The 17,500-nt window shown below is 48.6% G+C and overlaps 2 protein-coding genes across 3 annotated transcripts in view; one reads left to right on the top strand and one right to left on the bottom strand.

The window, feature by feature from the left end:
- Positions 1–9,283, top strand: part of igsf9b (immunoglobulin superfamily, member 9b) — a 27,996-nt gene extending 18,713 nt beyond the window's left edge. Inside the window, exons 5-22 of one of the 2 annotated variants that reach the window (XM_076169235.1) lie at positions 6–157; positions 296–413; positions 715–856; positions 949–1,094; positions 1,182–1,324; positions 1,407–1,547; positions 1,639–1,755; positions 1,843–1,993; positions 2,094–2,205; positions 2,319–2,494; positions 2,584–2,822; positions 2,949–3,033; positions 3,138–3,302; positions 3,411–3,447; positions 3,733–7,047; positions 7,330–7,508; positions 7,744–7,925; positions 8,118–9,283. In XM_076169235.1, the coding sequence (XP_076025350.1) occupies positions 6–157; positions 296–413; positions 715–856; positions 949–1,094; positions 1,182–1,324; positions 1,407–1,547; positions 1,639–1,755; positions 1,843–1,993; positions 2,094–2,205; positions 2,319–2,494; positions 2,584–2,822; positions 2,949–3,033; positions 3,138–3,302; positions 3,411–3,447; positions 3,733–7,047; positions 7,330–7,508; positions 7,744–7,913 (5,588 nt within the window). In that variant the 3' untranslated portion in view covers positions 7,914–7,925; positions 8,118–9,283. The remainder of the gene's footprint in view (positions 1–5; positions 158–295; positions 414–714; positions 857–948; positions 1,095–1,181; positions 1,325–1,406; positions 1,548–1,638; positions 1,756–1,842; positions 1,994–2,093; positions 2,206–2,318; positions 2,495–2,583; positions 2,823–2,948; positions 3,034–3,137; positions 3,303–3,410; positions 3,448–3,732; positions 7,048–7,329; positions 7,509–7,743; positions 7,926–8,117) is intronic. The other variant, XM_076169244.1, reaches the window with a different exon arrangement.
- Positions 9,284–10,570: 1,287 nt separating this feature from the next.
- LOC143015076 (zinc finger protein aebp2-like) lies at positions 10,571–15,763 on the bottom strand. The gene is made up of 8 exons (XM_076169123.1): positions 15,163–15,763; positions 12,632–12,845; positions 12,297–12,404; positions 11,899–12,085; positions 11,646–11,770; positions 11,310–11,377; positions 11,035–11,148; positions 10,571–10,960 (listed from the first exon to the last, which is right to left on the bottom strand). Exons 1-8 carry the CDS (start codon positions 15,657–15,659, stop codon positions 10,948–10,950), a joined length of 1,326 nt encoding a protein of 441 aa, XP_076025238.1. The 5' UTR covers positions 15,660–15,763; the 3' UTR covers positions 10,571–10,947.
- Positions 15,764–17,500: the final 1,737 nt, after the last annotated feature.

The raw sequence follows: 17,500 nt of genomic DNA, 5'->3' as shown, positions 1-17,500 counted from the left end.
TCTAGCGCCACCTGTGTTCATCAAGACGCCGCCGACCTTTGTGGAGGTTCTGCTGGGCGATTCTCTGACTCTCAGCTGCGGCGCCCATGGCAACCCTCGACCAACCGTCGTCTGGCACAAAGACGAGAGCCCAATAGAGAAACATGAGAGAATAAAAGTGAGACATTACAACAGAGGATATATTTTATAATATGTTAACCTGAGCCTTTATGTAGGAGTTGTTGCTCTGATCTCTCCTTGTCTCCTTCCCTTCCTCTCTGATCCTCTTACTCTTCACCTCCCCCCCCTTCTTTAGTTGCTCAATGGCACATTGTCCCTGGACTCCATCACCAGGAATACTTCAGGAGTGTATAAATGTCACGTGTCCAACTCAGAGGGGAACCTGACCCACTCCACCCAGCTGCAGGTCAAAGGTCAGTGTGGGAAATGTTAATTACAGGGGAGCGCTTCAGTCTCTGCTTATCTGCCGGTCAGACTGGGACAGAACGGAACATTACGTTTGAAAGCAACACCTGCCACACACACACACACTCCTCCTCAGCGTGTGAGAGAGTTTAACACACACTCACACACTCCATCCTCCTGTTCACATGGACTCTACTGCCACCTGCTGGCTGGGCTCTGACACTGCTAGAGTCATCACAGACCTACACTCACATCATATGAGTGAGCTTCTTCATCTTTAACATCTGTGTGTCTCCTGTTTGCTCTCAGGTCCTCCAGTCATCATCATCTCCCCTGAGGACACCACACTCAATATGACCCAGGATGCCGTTCTGCAGTGCCAGGCTGAGGCGTATCCCTCCAACCTGACCTTTGAGTGGCTGAGACAAGGACAGAATGTTTACCACATCCTGTGAGTTCATGGACCTCTGATGCTTGATATCTTCTAAGGTTCTTTGTGGATTCTGTCCTCATGTGTGTCTCCTCTCCTCTTCAATGCTTCAGGTCCCTTCAGTCCAGAGTGAAGGTTCTGGTGGACGGCTCTCTGCTGATCCCTGATCTGGTCCCAGAGGATGCTGGTGACTACACCTGCGTCCCCAGTAACGGGATCCTGACCCCGCCCACTGCGTCGGCACACCTCAAAGTCAAACGTAAGCCGGTGAAGAGGAGCAGCCTGGTGTTTTTATTCTGTTTGACTTTATCTCCTTCACGCCGCTCCCTCTCACTTCCTGTCTCAGACCCGGCTCGTGTCGGCCGCATGCCCAGGGAAACATTCCTACCTGCGGGCATGCAGGGCTTCATCTTCTGCCCGGTCCAGGCCGACCCCCCCATGCTGTACGTGAACTGGACCAAAGACGGGAACAATTTGAATTTGAACAATGTGAGTTATGAGTCAGGAACATGTGAGTCATGTATGTTACATTGAACATACATGTGATTTACCACGATCTGTCTCTGTCCAGTTCCCAGGCTGGATGATGAACTCTGAGGGCTCCGTGTTTATCGCTGCAGCCAACGACAACGCTGTGGGCGTGTACAGCTGCACAGCTTATAACAGCTACGGCACCTTGGGTCAGTCTGAGCCCACACAGGTCATCCTGCAGGTAAGCCCCTCCCCCTGTCTGGACACGCAGAAGGTTCCCCCCTCAGGTGTGTGCAGTTCTTCATCTTCCAGAGCCTTTCTCCCTCTCTCAGGACCCGCCCTCCTTCAGCGTGGCGCCCCGGCCTGAGTATCTCCAGGAAGTGGGCAGAGAGCTGATCATCCCCTGTGAGGCCGGCGGAGACCCCACCCCTAACGTCACCTGGAACAAGGTAGAGAGGATCTTCCCCTCGGCTTGCCTCATAAACATTCCTTCTTCATCTTCTCCTCCTTATTCCATTCCCCCCTCTTCCTTGCAGGTCGGCCCCGCCCCTCACTCCCTGTACGCCGTGTTGGCTAACGGCTCCCTCCTGCTGCAGCCGCTCAGTAAAGACCACCATGGGGGCTGGGAGTGCCTGGCTTCTAACCGCGTGGCCACAGTCAGTGCAGGCACGCAGGTCCTGGTGCTGGGTGGGTTTGCTGACTCACTCTCTCTCTCGCTCAGTGTCGTCACACACACTGTAAATGTTGTGTAGAGCTCAACATGAAAGCTCTGCTGCTGTGTTTGCAGGCACCAGTCCACAGGCGGTGACGTCAGTGTCCGTCAGCGCTGAGATGAACCAGGCCGACGTCACCTGGGTGCCTGGGTTTGATGGTGGATACACTCAGAAGTTCACTGTCTGGTCAGTAAGGAACCCTGCGCACACACACACACACACACACACACACTAACACACACTCTGATCTGCTCCCTGGTGTTGACATGCTGTGTGTGTGTGTGTGTTGTGCTGCTCAGGGTCAAGCAGGCGTCCAGAGGGAAACATGAATGGGCGTCTCTGCCGGTGCCCACATCCAAAACCTCCCTGCTGGTGCCCGGGCTGTTTGCTGGCACCGCCTACCAGTTCAGCGTCCTGCCTCAGAGCAAACTGGGCTCTGGACCTTTCAGTGAGATCGTGACCGCACGGACTCAAGGTAGCGTCTCCTCTTCCTCTTCCAGCAGGCTGTGTGTGTGTGTGTGTGTGTTGTCATGTGTCGTAGCTAATGTTAAGTCTTCTCACCAGCCGTTCCAACAGAAGTACCTGTCGCCATCTCCGCCCCCCCGGCCCTGGATCCTCCCACGCAGCTGTGGGTGAACCTGACGGGCGGAGGGGTTCTCCTGCTGTGGTCTCCTCCTGCGGCTCCCTTGGCGTCTCTGAGCGGCTTTGTGCTGCAGGGCCGCAGGGACCGGGGCGCCTGGGTCATCATCAGCAACAGCATCGGTGCCAATCAGACTGAGCTGCTGTTAGAAGAACTGCTAAGGGTAAAGACTCAGTGTTTGTGTGTCTCATCATGAAGCGAGTCACAGTTGTGTGAATGTGGACGAGTGAAGGTGTGTGTGGCTCAGTGTGATGGATTATTATCAAACCACTGATCTTCTCCCTCTCAGGACTGCAGTTATGATCTGAGGTTGATGTCACGCAGCAACAAAGTGCTCAGTCAACCCAGCGAGTCTGTTAATGTGTCCACTGTGGGTGAGTAGCTTCATACTACACAACTACACAACTACACACAGGTTTAGATCCACAGTGTCCCAGCAGAACGTAGCCCTTGACCCTGCTGTGTGGTGTCACATCAGGGATGGAGGTCTACCCGCTGCGCCCCAGGCTCCTGGAGGTCCCAGAGCCTCTGATGGCCGGTGTGATTGCGGGAGTGTGCTTCCTGTTTGTGGCCATCGTCCTCTCCTTGGTGACGGCGTGCTTCATGAGTCAAAGGAGACGGCGACGCAGGAAGAGGAGATCGGGTAACGCACGCACACACACACACACACATTCGTTGCCATGTTACTTTAATTAGTTTAACACTTTCGTCATCATTTATAATATTGTGACCTTTCTTCACCTCTTCCCAGATCTCCCCTCTGCCTTCCAGAAGAGTTTGTCTCCAGTGTAAGTGTCCTGCTTTAGGGATCTATTCTGAAACCATTGCAATGCTTTCATGTGTGCAAATAGACACACACACACACTTCAGCGCGCTTTTGCTGCAGCACAGCGAGAGAGAGAGAGAGAGAGAGAGAGTACTGTCTCTTTAAGGCCCCGCCCAACAAGCCTGCTCCTCTGATTGGACCGAACATGGATACTTGCAGAACGTTGAGCTTGTTTCTGACTGCAGCTTGTTTGTGTTTTTATAAAGTACAATCTAAGTATGTTTGTCTCTCTCTGTCTTGTCTCCAGAGCTCGCTCGTCCTCTCACAGCCCGGACAGCGTCCTCAAGCTGAAGCTGTGCCCCCCGCTTCCCTTCTTCCCAAGTTCCTCCTCACAGTCCGATCGCTCCTCCTTTGATAAAGGCAGCAGAGGGGAGTACCAGGACCAGAGGAGGCAGCTCCTCTCCAACTCCTCTCCACCGCCACATTACACACTCTTTGAAAGTCACCTTGGATCTCAGGCCCCCTCGCCCACGGCCCTGGAGTCCATTTCCAGAGGCCCCGATGGACGCTTCATGGTCCAGCCATTGCCTGAGGGCTCCAGTCCCTCTGATCAGACCAACGTGAAGAAGGACCCCCTGCAGAGGAACAGCGGGGCGAGTGGATCAGGGAGCAGCCGCACGTCGTTCAGGGACTCCCCAAAGTCCAGCATGTTGAGCTCAGAGAGGGACGACAGGAAAGGTTCTCCTCTCACTGTGGACGTCCCAGACCTGAGCAGGCCTCCGTCTTCCCCTGGCAGAGTGGCCAGAAGCCTCTCCCGTCACGGCTGCTTTTACTCCGATGATGAACAGGGATCTGAGGCCCTGCTGGAAAGAGCCACCTTCTACTCAGACAACAGCGAGAAGAAACCGTGCGGGAGGTACCGCGCGCCTGGACAGAGTGAAGACCTGTTCCCCAGTTTGAGCAGGAGGACCACGTTCCTGGGTTGGGAGAGAGACAGGCCGCAGCAGTCTGGCTACCAACCGATGCAGAGAGAGACGAACAACAGCACCCTCATCTCACATCTGGACATGGAGCTGGACAGGGACAGCGTCAACAAGTGTGTCCAACTGGCAAAGGAGAGGGAGGAAATGGAGAGGGAGCTGCAGAGCTACACAGCCAATCAGAGAAGACACAGAGATGAGTCAGATCAGAGGGAGAGCCCTCACAGAGACACGCCCGGGCCAGAGGAGGAGGAGCCTGTATGGAAACCACAAGAGGTCACCATCAGGCAGAAACACAGACCCTCGGGTCAGACCAGTCGGGTGTCTGAGTACAGGAAAGCCTGTTACTTTGGGAACACCAGCAGTCCCATGGAGCAGCTGCCCAGCTCCTGTATGCAGTGGGACCTCAGTCCTGTCCGATCAGTCACCAGCCTCATTCCAGCACAGAGCCCACAGGAAGTCACCACAACACCCAGGCCACATCCTCACTCATGGGCTCTAAAGGAGAGCACGGAGGACTCTCTCCCTGAGGATGCCTCGTACTCTCCAGTCACTCAGAACACCTCCCTCCCCATGCTTTCTCCCAATGTTACCTCACAAAGCCCCCCTGCTCTGAGTCCAGGGACGCCCCAGAGAGCCAAGTCAAGGACTCCTGAGAGACAACCTGATATATTTAAGAAATCCATGGCTGAGGCCGAGCCCTGGCACCAGAGGAAACAGGACAGGGGCTTTGCTTTAAGGTCCACGGCCTCACGTGCCTACAGTACTCAGCAGCGGGATTCAGCTGTCAGAACTCTCTCGGTCGATAGCGAGATGCCTCAGAGTCCGGCTCACTCTCAGGCTGCGGCACCGTACAGGCAGCAGGAGAGAGCAGACAGACGGGACGGCAGTCCTTCAGGTTATTCTACTTTACCGTACGAAGCCAGAGCAAAGGCCAAAGACAGAGAGAGTCATGGCATGGATGTCCGGCGAAGTTCAGGGTTTGACTCTGAGTTAGAGAGAGAGGGCGTGCGAGCTCGCTCCAGGAGGAGTGAGAGGTGTCTCTTCTCTGACGCTCCCAGCCCCATCGCCTCTTTAACTCTTGTAGAAGAGGTTGAAAGCGACCAGTCTGAATTTTCTGTCCCTCGAATGTCAGAGTCCTTCAAGACCAGACCTGCAGCCGCTTCTCCCTCAGTGTCTTCACTGCACACAAGCGCTATACTGGAATACCTGAGCCTTCCAGGTTTCATTGAGATGAGTGTGGATGAACCTGTAGATGACGTCACACACACTGCTGCAAAAAGCCCAGAAGGTTCTCTGGTGGGTAAGCCAGATGTGGTCCCTCAAAACTGGGAGGTTCATATTCAGGAACACCGGCAAGCGGACTCTCACCAAAAGAGTGTTTGCTTTGAGGAAGCTGGCCCCGTGGGTCCTGCAGAGGCCGGCTGTGATTCTGCGGCTAAGCAGGGATTCAGACATTCACTCAGAGTTCGGTTCCCAGACCAGATCAAAGCGTTCCCTCATGCTCCGGTCAAAACTGCCAAGCAACTTTATGGGGAGAAATTGCAAAGTGCGTTTGAAAGCGTAGACAGGCACGAGTCCAGACCCGGATCCAGATCGACCCACATGTTGAGTGCAGCGAGAGGCGCGGCAGATATCGCCTCTAAACACGCCACACAGAGTTTTGTGGAAAGTTCTGAGTCTTTAACAGAGCGTTCCCAAAGACAAGCTTCTCAGGGCAGCAGGACCAACAACATCGCCTCACGGATCTGTCAAGTCCCTGTGCCGTTCATGAAGAAGTCCTTCAGCATGGGCCCCTGTAGAACCCTCTCAGGTATGGGGCCGCCGCGCCCTTTCCTCAAGAAGTCCATCAGCTTGGGCTCACAGAGGTGGGAACACTTTGAAAGCCCGAGGACCTACGTGTCTGAGAGATGTTACTGGGATGAGTTCCCAAACCCAGATGTCAGGGTAAAGTCGTACAGTTTGGGTCGCAGCCCGCCTTCTGTTCCCCGGCCCGGCCCGTCCTGGAGAGAGTACGTTCCCTTCAGACGGCCCAGCGTGGGGAGCTTAGAGAGGCCCCACTATGCACACAGATCTCTGGTCAGCCCTTCCTACCTCACTCCTATGTACCCACCCAGACAGACCTCAGCCTCCCCTAGACCAGAACCCTCTGACCCACGCAGGCAGGCCACAGTTTTCCCAGAGTCCTCCAGGTGGTCTCCCGTTTATCAAGACTCTATAAGATCTGTCCAACATAAATACATCCCTATGCACTCCAACATCCCTGTGCCTCAGTACTCACACAGGCCGGGCTTCAGAGAGGAAACTATGAGACCCATGGAGCCCAGGAGGGGCCCCCCTAGGTCCTATCTCCCCAGGGGCATCAGCTGGCCCTCGCCCTACTATGCCCCCGTCCCACTAAGGGAGGTGGAGTATCACAGAGAAGCGGACAGGATGCCAGGGAGGGGGGCGGAGCCGGAGTACCGGGAGGTCAGAGAGGGGGGCAGGACCAGTTATGCCAGTCAGAGCAGTGGGCGGGGCAGCGCCGGTCTGTTCAGACAGTCGCTCTCCGTCACGCCCACACTGCTCAGCTCGCCCGAAACCACGGAGGAGAACGAGCGCCACAGAGCTGAGATGGAGCGGCCGGTGAGGAGATCCAAAAGGTGAAAGGACAGCAAACACACGGGAGCCAGCGTCTCCTTGGCTGAGGGATTCCTTTATGTTGCTTGATAACATCAGAGTGATTTTTACTAAATGTTACGATTTTCAGCAAAACTAGGTACAAACTCAGTGACATTGATTTGTTTGTAAGTTGGAGCTTCTGGTGCCGCTCACACACCAGCTCTGTGTTTGGATGTAACCCTCTTGCTCTCTTCCAGCTGTTCCTGCCTCCACTGTCTTGACTGATCTCATCTGACCGTGTGTTTCTGTATGTCTGTCATTAGAAGGAACGCCTCAGTAGATGAGAGTTATGAATGGGACTCAGCCGATGCCTTTGTGGACTCAGAGGTCCTGGAGGCCATGAGGTCCGAATACCCACACACGGGTTTTCGGAACGGCAGGAGCGAGCTCCGGTCTGAACGAGCTCACTCCTCCTCTGGCCTCCGGGACCGCCAGCAGAAAGGTGAATACTCTTATCACGTCACTCCACCATGTTGTTTGTGTGTTTACACTTGTGCACGTGTGTTCATGATCAGTGTGGTGCTTGATGGTTATTGCATGTTGACATGTTGCCATGGTGCCCTTGTGCCCTTGTGCCCTTGTATCCTTGTGCCCTTGTATCCTTGTGCTGTGGTTGTGTTTGAGCTTCTCCCATCATGTCTCCATCCATGCGTCTGCTCTTCCTGATGCCTTCCCAGGCCCGTCTCCTTCAGTCATCCCACCTGGTTGCCAGCTCAGCCGCTCCCTAAGCGAGGCCCGCTTCAATGCTCTCCGTCTGGAGTACCAAGAGTTCAGGCAGGCTCAGGAATCCATCAGGCTAAGCCCTGGCCCTGATTCAGACTCTGACTCCAACTCAGCACTGCTCTAGCAGCTTACCTGGGTCCGTTACTCTGCCTGCCCTCATCCTCTCACCTGTGTTTCCACCTCACTCTGCTCCTGCTTCTCTCCTCTCCTGCCTGCTATCATACAGATGTTCTGAGTATCTGCATGGAGTTTAATGAGTTTAAAAATGCTAAGTTTATCCCTGCAAGGTTTGTTTTCTCACGATGCTCTGGCTTTGTTCTTTTTGCAGATAAACAAACCAAATTTGAATGACGACATCACTGTGGTCCGACACACACACACCTCACTGGAGCTCTGTCCAATCAAACCAACCTGTTCACTTTGACCTGCTGGTCTGTTCCAGCAGACTAAAGGTCAAAGCTACACTACACTACGACTGCCTCACTGTGCTGTGGGTGCTGAGGCTGAGGGAGCTGAGGCTGAGGGATTATTTATTGAGCAGCATGTTGGACTGCGTTGGGGCCTGACAATCAGATACAGAGGAGCCCTTTGAATAACAACAACAACAACATGCTCACGCTTCACAAACAACACAAATGTTGCCAACAACACGCTTTATAAAAGCAGCTGCAGTCTGTGATGAGATGAAGATTGTATTTTTTTAAATGTAGAAAGTTCCCTTCAGTAAAGAGTGAGAGATAATAAATTGAGTCGTAAATATTCATTTGTGGTTCTGTAGCCAAGAATCCATCTTTGTTTTGGATGTGCTGTAATCTGCAAGAATCAAATTGAGCTCAAAGCATTTTCACCAGGATGTGTAAATGTAAACAGCACCGCAAAATAACTTCAGACTGCATCACAGCTGGTGTCAGCTAAGATCTTCCCTGCAAATGATAATCTACTGTAGATCCTTCAACTCCTCTTCCATTTAGAAGATTTGTCACCGTTTTCTGAGGCTTGCCAGTATTTGTTAAAAACGTTTGTACAAATGTTTATATGAACCTAAACTGTTCTTCTTCTGTATATTTCATTTCATCACTTCATAAACATTTCATCATATTAGCAGACGTTACTTTACTCCACCGGAGTCGCTCAAATTAATGGAGTGACATTTAAAAGTTTTATATTTCAGAAAATACTTTTCCTTACATTTTGCCTTACATTTGTAAATGTCACATGGACACATTTAGCTCACAGACGTTTAACTCTAGAGTGAATATTTCTATGGTATTTATTAAGGTGAGTTCTGATATGCAACAATGTTTACAGTTCACATGGATGTGAAGGCGACACTGTGAATCGTTCATGAAGCTGAAACTTCTGATTCTCTTTTTGAATTTCAACTCGTTATTATTTTTGTTCCTGTTAAACTCCTTTTTTCTTTTTTTTTTACTGCGAAATGACAAAACCTGTGCTTTTGTACCGAGCTTGACAAACTGTTTTATAGCAACCAAGAGATGAGAAAAATATATTTGTTGGTATTCTTTGAGAAAAGTCAACTCTTGTATTATATTTACATAAATAACCCAGATTGAGTTTGGATTTCTAATGATGGTTTTGGACGTTTTGTACAAATTTTTATATATTGCCACCCAGTTGTTGTCATTTTTATATGTTTGTAAAGAATAAATGGTTTTATTCTGAATAAACTAAGAGTAAGACATTTTAATACCTTGATGAAATCTTGGCAGTAAACAATTTCCTTCCATTGGGGGGGGGGGCTTTAAGTTAAGTGGATGTTTTTGCAAATAATTTGTTATTGATGCAGTAATAATTACATTTGTATTTAATTTAATTTAATTAAAATAAAATGTGATTTATCAAAATAAAATAAATATATATTATTTAAACATAAAATAAATATATTGTATTTAAACAAAGTAAAATTAAAATAAACATTCACGAATGTAACCCGGAAAAGTTTCCCAAAATTTACTGGAAAAATGACCAGGAAAGTGTCCTGAAAATTACCGGGAAAGTTTCCCGAAAAAATAAATAAATGAAACAAAATAAAATAAAAATGATTTAAACAAAATTAAATATATATTTTAACAAAATTAAATTAAATTTCCCAAAAGTTACTAGGAAAGTTTCCTTAAAAATAAAACATTGATAAAAAACAAGGTTAAAATAACATTAAATAAAATAAAAAATTTCCCAAAAATTACCAGGGAATTCATGAGGAAAAAACTGGGAAAGTTTCCCGATTTTTAAAAAAAATTAAATTAAAATAAGATTACATAATAAATAAAATAGAAAAATAAGATACAATAAAACCATATACATTTTAATTAAAACAAAAATTAAATACAATTTTATATAATTAAATAAGATTAAATGAAACCGGGAAAGTTCCCCGAAAGTTCAAAAAATAAATATAATTAGATTAAATTAATCTTTAATAAATAAATTCAATCAAACTAAACTTCCACAAAATTACCGGGGAAAGTTACCACGAAAGTTTCCGCAAATCTTCCAGGAAAGTTTCCCAAAATTTACTGGGAAAATTATCGGGAAATACACATTAAAATTATTTTAATGAAATAAAATAAAACTTAAAATTAAATAGTTTTTGGTTAAGGGTGGGATTAAATTAAAATAGAATGAAATGTCACGGCAGGATAACATTAAATTAAATCTAAGTTGTGCTGCGATCGGCCTGGGAGGTTCCCCACCCCTGGTCTAGAGATGTGATGGTGCTGAGTCAGAACCATACAGAACTTGACTGCAAGTGGAGGGTGGAAAAGTTTATTAACATCAAGACAGAGCACTGCCAGCTATATATGCACATGGACAAATATTATCAGTTTAAAACTTCTATTTAAAAATGTTTGGCAGAAAAAGTACAACTATCTACAGTACAGTAAAATGTATAAAAATATATTACAAATCTGAAGTATTTACAAAGACAGTTTCTCTCTACAAAGGTCTACACTGGTCCTTTAACTTCCTCAGTTAGCTTTCAACCTAACTGTGTCAAACAACATGTAACATGAACATGTCCCTCTAAAGCACCTCAAGAAAACTAGAGGACAAAACATGGAGACGTCCTTGAGCCACCAAAGTCACTTTTGTGGTTGGATTAGCAGGAAACGACACTGGAATCTCCCAGGAAACCATTAGAAGAACATTCTGTGGAGAGAGGAAGACTTCAGTCATCAAAACCAAGAGGAGCTGGTGAGAAGAGGGCCAACACACACACACACCTGTAGATGTTGGGGTCCAGCAGCACAGCTGTGTCTGTGGGCAGCTTGGACAGATGGACCACCTTGGTCTTCTGCTGCGACCTGTCGCTCTCATTGACCCACACATCAGGCAGGCTGAGGGAGAGAGAGAGAGACAGAGACAGAGACAGAGAGAGAGAGAGAGAGAGAGAGAGAGAGAGAGAGAGAGAGAGAGAGAGAGACAGAGAGAGAGAGAGAGAGATGAGATGAGATGATGTTTGACAGCCAGCGGTCAGATGGAGCAGAGCAGGACTCACATGTCCTCAGGGGTCCAGTGCAGGAGGACCTTCACTTTGCCAGAATCTTCTTTCCTCCTGGCGATGACCTGAGCAGACAAAGGAGCAGAAACAGAAGCTCAAGGAAACAAACACACACTGAGTTTACTGCTGACCTGAAGGAAGTCTCAAGAGGAGAGAACTAAGGAACCAAGGAACCAAGGAACTAGGAAAGCAAAGGAAGCATGGAGATGGAGATGCAGTGGAGATGTGTGTGTTATGATTATCTTTTGTTTCTGTAAATAGTGATGTTGAAACAGTGATGAGGACTAAACACAGGCATGTGTGCGTGTGTGTGTGTGTGTGTGTGTGAGTCACCGTGCTGTGGAAGACCACGCTGTGTCCGTTCCCCAGGCTCTCGATGTGTGTGGCCAGGTTGAGGCAGATCGCTCGATGGCGGATGGCGTCCATCGTCTGAGCATCGAAGAAGTCATGGGGTCGGGCTACAAGATGGAAAGGTCAAATAGAGGTGAGTGTGTGTGTGTCTGTGTGTGTGTGTGTGTGTGTGTGTGTGTGTGTGTGTGTGTGTGTGTGTGTGTGTGTGTGTGTGTGTGTGTGTGTGTGTACTTACGGAGAGATCGCTTGTGTTTGCTCTTGATCTTCCTCCTCTTGTTGAGTCCGGCCTTGGATGGAGACTCCTCCTTCATTTTGCCTTGGCTGGACAGTTTGGATGAACCCTGGGAACTGAAGTGAGTCGGGACGTGACGAGCCAGACCCCCCTGGGAGGCAAAGGTGGCATTACAGCCCCCCACCACACACTGAGGAGGGAGAGGGAGGGAGAGAGAGAGAGAGAGGGGGGGACAGGGAGAGAGAGAAAAGGAAAGAGAGACAGATCACTTAAAAGCCTCACACCATTCATAAACTGAACCCTCTTGTCATCAGTATGCTGCCCCGTGTCCTCGTGAGGGTCAGAGGTCAGTGACCCCCCTCAGTGAGGTCAGGTGCGTCCCAGTCCTGTGAGGTCCTCACCTTGAAGGGTTTGTCTCCGCTGTGAGTCAGCATGTGTCTCTGCAGCCAGCTCTGACTGGTGGACGGAGTGTTATAAACCTTACAGCCTTTCCACAGACACACAAACACCTGGGACACACAAACACACAGAGCATGAACACAACAAGAGATGCTACGACGTGAATCTTAATATCTTTCATTTGTGCTGTCAGAGTCCACTTAGATTTAAAAAGTACAGATTCTTATTCACATTATGTCACAACTGCATTATTCTGAATAAACTCAGGTAAAACTGTTTACACACACACACACACACACACAGGGAGACACCTAGGGACACACACACACACACTCACCCCTCCTCTCTGGCTGTCCACGTGTGTGTTGCGGATGTGCTCAGCCAGGTCGGGGCTGCAGGTGAACAGCAGCTGGCTGCAGTGATCCCAGCAGCAGGTGTATCCCAGAGACTTCCCTGCTCCGGCTCCTCCCCCTCCGTGGCCGTTCAGCATGGCCGGGGTGGAGCGACCGCTGGACACCGTGCTCTCTACGTCCACCAGGGTGCTGCTCACACTGAGGGGAAACACACACACACAGGACAGGAGCAGATTACACTCATGTACACACACACACACACACACACACACACACACACACACACACACACACACACACACACACACACACACACACACACACACACACACACACACACACACACACACACACACACACACACACACACACACACACACACACACACACACAGGATCCAGAGATCCAGAGAATACAGACTGTCATCATGTTGTGTAAAAGGATGAACTCAGAGGTCCATGATGTTACATAATGAAGGTGAGTCCTCTGACTGAGCACAGGGAGGAGGACTGAAGGTGTTGGACTCTGATTCAGACGCTTACAAGCTTCAAGCAATCCATTAAGGACGATTGTGGACATGCATTGTATTTCTATGATCGTCTCTCCCACCACCTTCCTTTAACAGTTAAAGGGTTAAAGGTCTCATGCTGCGCTACACTTCAGACCAAACTGCTCCTTTCATATCCACTTGACCAGGAGGATCTGCTGGATGTGTGTTTCATCATCTGATCACTGAGTCTAGTGACCTAGCAGACACCTACATGTAACTCAGACCTTCAGGGTCTCCAGTCAGAAGCTTCTCATGATTCCAGATTCATTGCTCGTTCCTTCCACAGACCTCGTCTCACTCGGCCAGGTTTGTGGCCTCCTAGCTCAGAGAAACTTTTTGAGTATGAAGGTCAGGCTCAGCACTCCTCAAAGGTCGCGTCTGTAAGGACGAATCCACAGGAACAAGGAGGAACGGGGAGGAGTGTGAAGTGTCCTGAGCTGTTCACTTCCAATAAAGATTCCCTCTCTGTCTTCAGCATCTTTCCTGTCTCTGGTCCTGTGATCTTAGACTGAACATTATCATGATTGTTGTAGTTTCATCCTGAAAGCAACACAAAGTGAGTGAGCAGCGTACGTGAACCCTGGAGCCTTCACTGAGAACACAGAGGTTTGGTCTAGAACCTCCTGCAGGACTGTGAGAGGATCTAAAGGTCCTGCTTGGCCCCCTCTTAAAGGGAGAGACCCCCTGAAGTCCTGCAGGATCGGTGACACTATTTTTTTAATAAGGTGATTGGTCAGGAGGCGTGGCTTAATATTTGAGCCTGATTCTGCTACAACACATGCTGCTCTGGACAGAGCCTCACAGAGACAGAGTGAGGTCAGAGGTGAGACGACGCCAAACAATCTAACTTGAGCTTCAACATGGCCGACTGTTATCATGGCGTGTAGTTCAGGGCCCGGTCCACATGAGGCCACCTGACACTGAGCAGCACAGTGAATACTCCTCTACTCTACTACTCTGTCTGGTTCATGTCGCTCTGGATTTAGGGATTCTTCCTTCCTCCAACATTTGGGACCAAAGTTTTCAGACCCTTGATCACTGGAGACGTAACAGGGTCCTTACATTAGCTTGGGATGGTTTGGAAACTTTGCTTTTTTTGTTGGACATTGTGTCCAAGGATGAGCGACTGAGGAGGCAGACATCTTGTTTGAGAGAGAGAGAGAGAGAGAGAGAGAGAGAGAGAGAGAGAGAGAGAGAGAGAGAGAGAGAGAGAGAGAGAGAGAGAGAGAGAGAGAGAGAGAGAGAGAGAGAGAGAGAGCTATCCTGGCTCCATTATCACCATGTTATTGCACTAATGATGTTACGAGCACATAGATGAAGTATTAATGAACATGCGCAGCTTTTTACTGCACATAACCTGAGCTGAGCCTAAACCTGAGCTGAGCCTGAGCAGGACCATGAGGTCACTGATGAACACTATGGGTGGAATATTAAAGATCAAACTTTCATGGTACAGACTTTTAGCGCATAAGCTTCTTTACTCTAACCAGAGTGATCAGCCTCAGTCAGACTGACCACGTGTGTGTCCACATCTCCACCCACCATGTTGCTTCATCACTGAGGGGACATGAACACCTGATCTTAGTGACCGGGTCGGGACCTTGCTGGGTCTCTGGGAGATGAGAACCTCGAGAGAACTTGGATGAGTCAGAAATCTGCTACAGTCTGACATTCAGACAGGATTTATGTTCCTATTTACGTTCAACGTTTCTAATGGACGCGTGAGATGATTGATCATCAGATCAGCGGACCAGCGGGAGCACAGGATGGAGCTCTATAGAGAAACATTTCTCTATTTACACTGATTATTATTATTAATAGTTCATCAAATCGCCTACTGGAGCTCCGTGATCGATAAGCGATTATAGATTAAAGCTCGTTTCCTTCATCCGTGCATTAAACTAAACTAACTTCCCCCGGTGTGGAAGTTAAACTCGTCGTGTTCGTCGTGGCTCCGTTACCGACCTGTCCTCGGAGTCCATGCGGGTGAGAGGCTCTCCGTCGGCCGCGGGCAGCAGCTCCAGGCCGGCCCGTCTCTTGGTGCCGTGCTCGCTCTTTGTGCTCTCCTCTCTTTGTTCTTGCTTCAGCACCGGATCCTGTGCGGTCTCGATGCTAATCACCGGAGCTTCGGGACTTTTCTCCGATTCACGGAGGTCACCGCCGGTTTCCTCCCCGCCGTCGCCGCCTTTCTCTCCGGCGGGTGAGCTCGTGTCCGTGCGGGCCTGAGGAGGAGCCGGAGGAGCCGGAGGCGCCGGGGGCGAGAGGCTCCCCCGCTCCTCCGCTGAGCCGTGGCCGCCGTTCATGTCAGTTCCTGCGCCGTCCTCCGTCGTGTCGCCCGGTTCCTGTTTGGGGTCCTCCGCGTCCACGGCCTGCTCCTCCGTGCCGGTTTTTCCTGTTCCTCCGTCCTGTTGGTCCGGCGCCAGGCAGTCTTGCTCGGATCCTTCGGTCGTAACCTCGGCCATTTTCGAACAGAACCAAAGAGTTGAGTTCCTCTCTCCGCTTTTCTTCGTCTCTCACCGCTTCAAGCTTAAAACACAACAGGGGGTTTGCGTGGGGAAACGCGACGTCACACGGCCAAAGCTTTGCGATTCATGAGGAGGTGCCACTCGGTACGCGAACGCACCACGTTCTGCTCATCAAACACAGAACTCCGGCTCGGTTCGGTTCCTCCGGTTCGGTTCCTTCGTCACTGAAGCTCTGGACAAGCAGGAAACAACATTAACTATCAGAGAAGACGAAACATCTGTCTGCAGCTGCAAAACACATCTGAGCCTTATAATGAAGCTAACACGGCCTGTTAGCATAAACGAGCCTGTCAACATTAATCATTGTAAAGGAACGTTCAATAAAATGTTTTACCACCTGTGAAACTCTTATTTAGTACCTTAACTCTGTATTTCCATGACAACAATAACATTTGTGAACATATGAAACTACACACATCATAAAAGCAGCGTTAAATGAGTTTACGGTATCAAAATGCGTTAAAAAAAATGTACTCCCACAGTTGTTTTTGTCCTGCCCATCTATTTTTATTAATCTTACAAGGAATTAAGATAAATGTAAGGCGCCAATTACTAAAACATTCTTATTCTTATTTTATTTTATTTTTAAAAGGGCAGGATGGAGTGAGTCTTCTTCATCAGAATATACGATCTTTGGCATTGTGGCCTCTCAGCTCCACGTGTTCCCACAAACAGAAAAAGGATCCAAGTCGAAAAACCTCGATCCTCCTGAAACACAGACTTCAGATTCACGAAGCATTTCCGCTCTGTTTAGTTTAGTAACAACTTTACTTTATCTACAGATTCTATCACAGAGTTCATGACCTCTCACGGCCTGTAGAGGCTTTTTAAATCTGGCAGGAAGTGCTGAACCCCTTTTGTTTTGCTTGGATTTTTATGAATTTTATTATTTTCTTCCGATTTAAAATACTTTTATCAACGCGTTTGGTCAATAGAGCTACGTCTACAGGCCACGCCCACTTCTGCCAAATGCATTTTTCACAAATTTGCCTTTATTTTCACAGTCCTTTATCAAACTTCCCCCTGATAAATTGACTTAGAGAGATGTGATTGGTGTCAGAAGATTCTTTGGAATGTCGTCTTAAAAATGAACCCCCAAAAAATCTTATTTCTATGCTAGATTCGTAGATCTGAACTTTTGTTGTAAAATACTCCTTAGGGAAAAGAATTACAAAAATATAAGAAATATCAAAACATTTCTCAAATAATATTTTTAAAGGTAAAAACCCATTTCATATGATTTGACCGTATCAATATTGGAGTTTTTATTTATATTTTAAAAACGAAATTTAATTTCAGATGTGAGTGGTTCAGTTTAAATTTTTTACTCTCTGCTGTCATCTAGTGGCCACGAATGGAGGTGTGATGAGCTTGATTTCCAAAATATATGCCTCTAAAACAGGGGTGTCAAACTCTGGCCCGCGGGACAAATCTGGTCCGCAGTATAATTATATTTTGCCCGCGAGATCATATCAATGTCTATTAGAGCTGACCTACTGGTATGTAGCGCAAAAACTCTATGTACTCAGCGCCGACTTTACCCGGCGATTTGCCGACTTTGGGGCCCATAAGTGAAGGTTTTTATATATTTACTACTACTGTGTGTGTTGTGTTTTACTGTATTCTGGTATTTTACTGTATAGAGAGAGAGAGAGAGAGAGAGAGAGGGAGAGAGAGAGAAAGAGAGAGAAGCCTCAAACCCACCGGCGACTTCCACCCCGCCCGCGACCTGACCTCAAACCTGCCGCAGGCGGGACCCAGGTGTGGCTCAGCTCAAC

Source organism: Genypterus blacodes, unplaced genomic scaffold, assembly GCF_046128005.1.
Source record: "Genypterus blacodes isolate CSIRO-AG114 ecotype Tasmania unplaced genomic scaffold, CSIRO-AGI_Gbla_v1 ptg000014l_1, whole genome shotgun sequence".
NCBI classification, from domain to species: Eukaryota; Metazoa; Chordata; class Actinopteri; order Ophidiiformes; family Ophidiidae; genus Genypterus; species Genypterus blacodes.
The sequence above is the reverse complement of the archived record's forward strand: the minus strand, read 5'-3'. Positions and strand labels throughout refer to the sequence as shown.

Excerpts from the sequence above, each read along its gene's own strand:
- LOC143015076 (XM_076169123.1), bottom strand. The coding sequence starts at position 15,659 with ATGGCCGAGGTTACGACCGAAGGATCCGAGCAAGACTGCCTGGCGCCG. Across the intron at positions 11,378-11,645 it reads GCGTGGTCTTCCACAGCACG|GTCATCGCCAGGAGGAAAGA; the intron begins GTGACTCACACA and ends TTGTCTGCTCAG. Across the intron at positions 11,149-11,309 it reads CACTGGACCCCTGAGGACAT|CCTGCCTGATGTGTGGGTCA; the intron begins GTGAGTCCTGCT and ends TCTCTCCCTCAG.